General features: G+C 41.1%; 1 protein-coding gene across 1 annotated transcript in view; it reads left to right on the top strand.

The window, feature by feature from the left end:
- The window catches only part of Zmym2 (zinc finger MYM-type containing 2), a 72,752-nt gene that overhangs the window by 54,208 nt on the left and 17,513 nt on the right, over positions 1-1,031 (top strand). The window contains exon 15 of the mRNA XM_005355438.3: positions 777-892. Within this exon, the coding sequence (XP_005355495.1) occupies positions 777-892 (116 nt within the window). The remainder of the gene's footprint in view (positions 1-776; positions 893-1,031) is intronic.

Genomic DNA, 1,031 nt, shown 5'->3' with positions numbered 1-1,031 from the left:
AGAGATCCGCCTGCCTCTGCCTCCCGAGTGCTGGGATTAAAGGTGTTTGCTACATTTTAATTGTTGAAGTAAATAAACTGAGAGGAATTGCCAGAACAGTCTGCTGGATATTTTTAAAGGGTGTGTGTGTGTGTGTGTGTGTGTTTCCATTTTTTAAAAAGGTGTAAGCTGTGTTTGTTTTAAGTTAGAACAGTTGTTGCAGAAAACAACAGAAAGTTTTACTGTTTAAAGTTTATTAAATCTTACAGAAATTAGAAATTTCTCTTTTTCAAAATTTTTTGAGACAATGTTTCTCTCTGTATCCCTGGCTGTCCTGTAACTTGCTGTGTAGACCAGGCTGACCTTGAACTAACAGAAATCAGCCTGCTTCTGCTGGAATTTATGGGATGTGCCATCACCACCCTGTAGCAGTTTCTTATAAAATGAGTACAAAGTTATTTTCCTTTGTTGTCCAGTTAAGTTCATTATGAAACCAAAGAAACAAAAAGCCATTGTGAAAAATGAAAAATCATGCTTGGTGTTTCTATGCTTTTAATTGCCCTTTGGGGAGACAGAGACAAGAGGATACCTGTGAGTGTAAGGCCAGCTTGGTCTGCAAGCAAGTTTATAAAACAAAGAGCCATTATTGTGGCTCATACCTGTATTCTGAGGATGTGGGAGGCTGAGGCAGGAAGAGCACCAGGAGTTCAAGGTCATCTTGTGTGTAGAACAGTGTGATATTATGTCTCAAACAAAGCAAAACACATGTTCTTTTTTGCCTAAATCTTGTTTTGCAGATGAGAATTGGAAGACAGAGTATGTCCCAGTGCCTATTCCTGTACCTGTCTATGTGCCCGTGCCTATGCACATGTACAGCCAGAGTGTTCCTGTCCCTACCACAGTTCCTGTTCCTGTGCGTGAGATTGACCCTCTCATTCTTGTTTCTGCAGGCAGTTCGGGATGGTCTCTAGCTGCTGTACTGCTGTACTTGTTACAGTTACCGTGACAGTTTGGGATGGTCTCTAGCTGCTGTACTGCTGTACTTGTTACAG

Source organism: Microtus ochrogaster, chromosome 17 (genome assembly GCF_000317375.1).
Source record: "Microtus ochrogaster isolate Prairie Vole_2 chromosome 17, MicOch1.0, whole genome shotgun sequence".
Classification (NCBI taxonomy): Eukaryota; Metazoa; Chordata; class Mammalia; order Rodentia; family Cricetidae; genus Microtus; species Microtus ochrogaster.
Note: the sequence above shows the minus strand (reverse complement) of the source record. Positions and strands in the feature narration are given on the sequence as shown.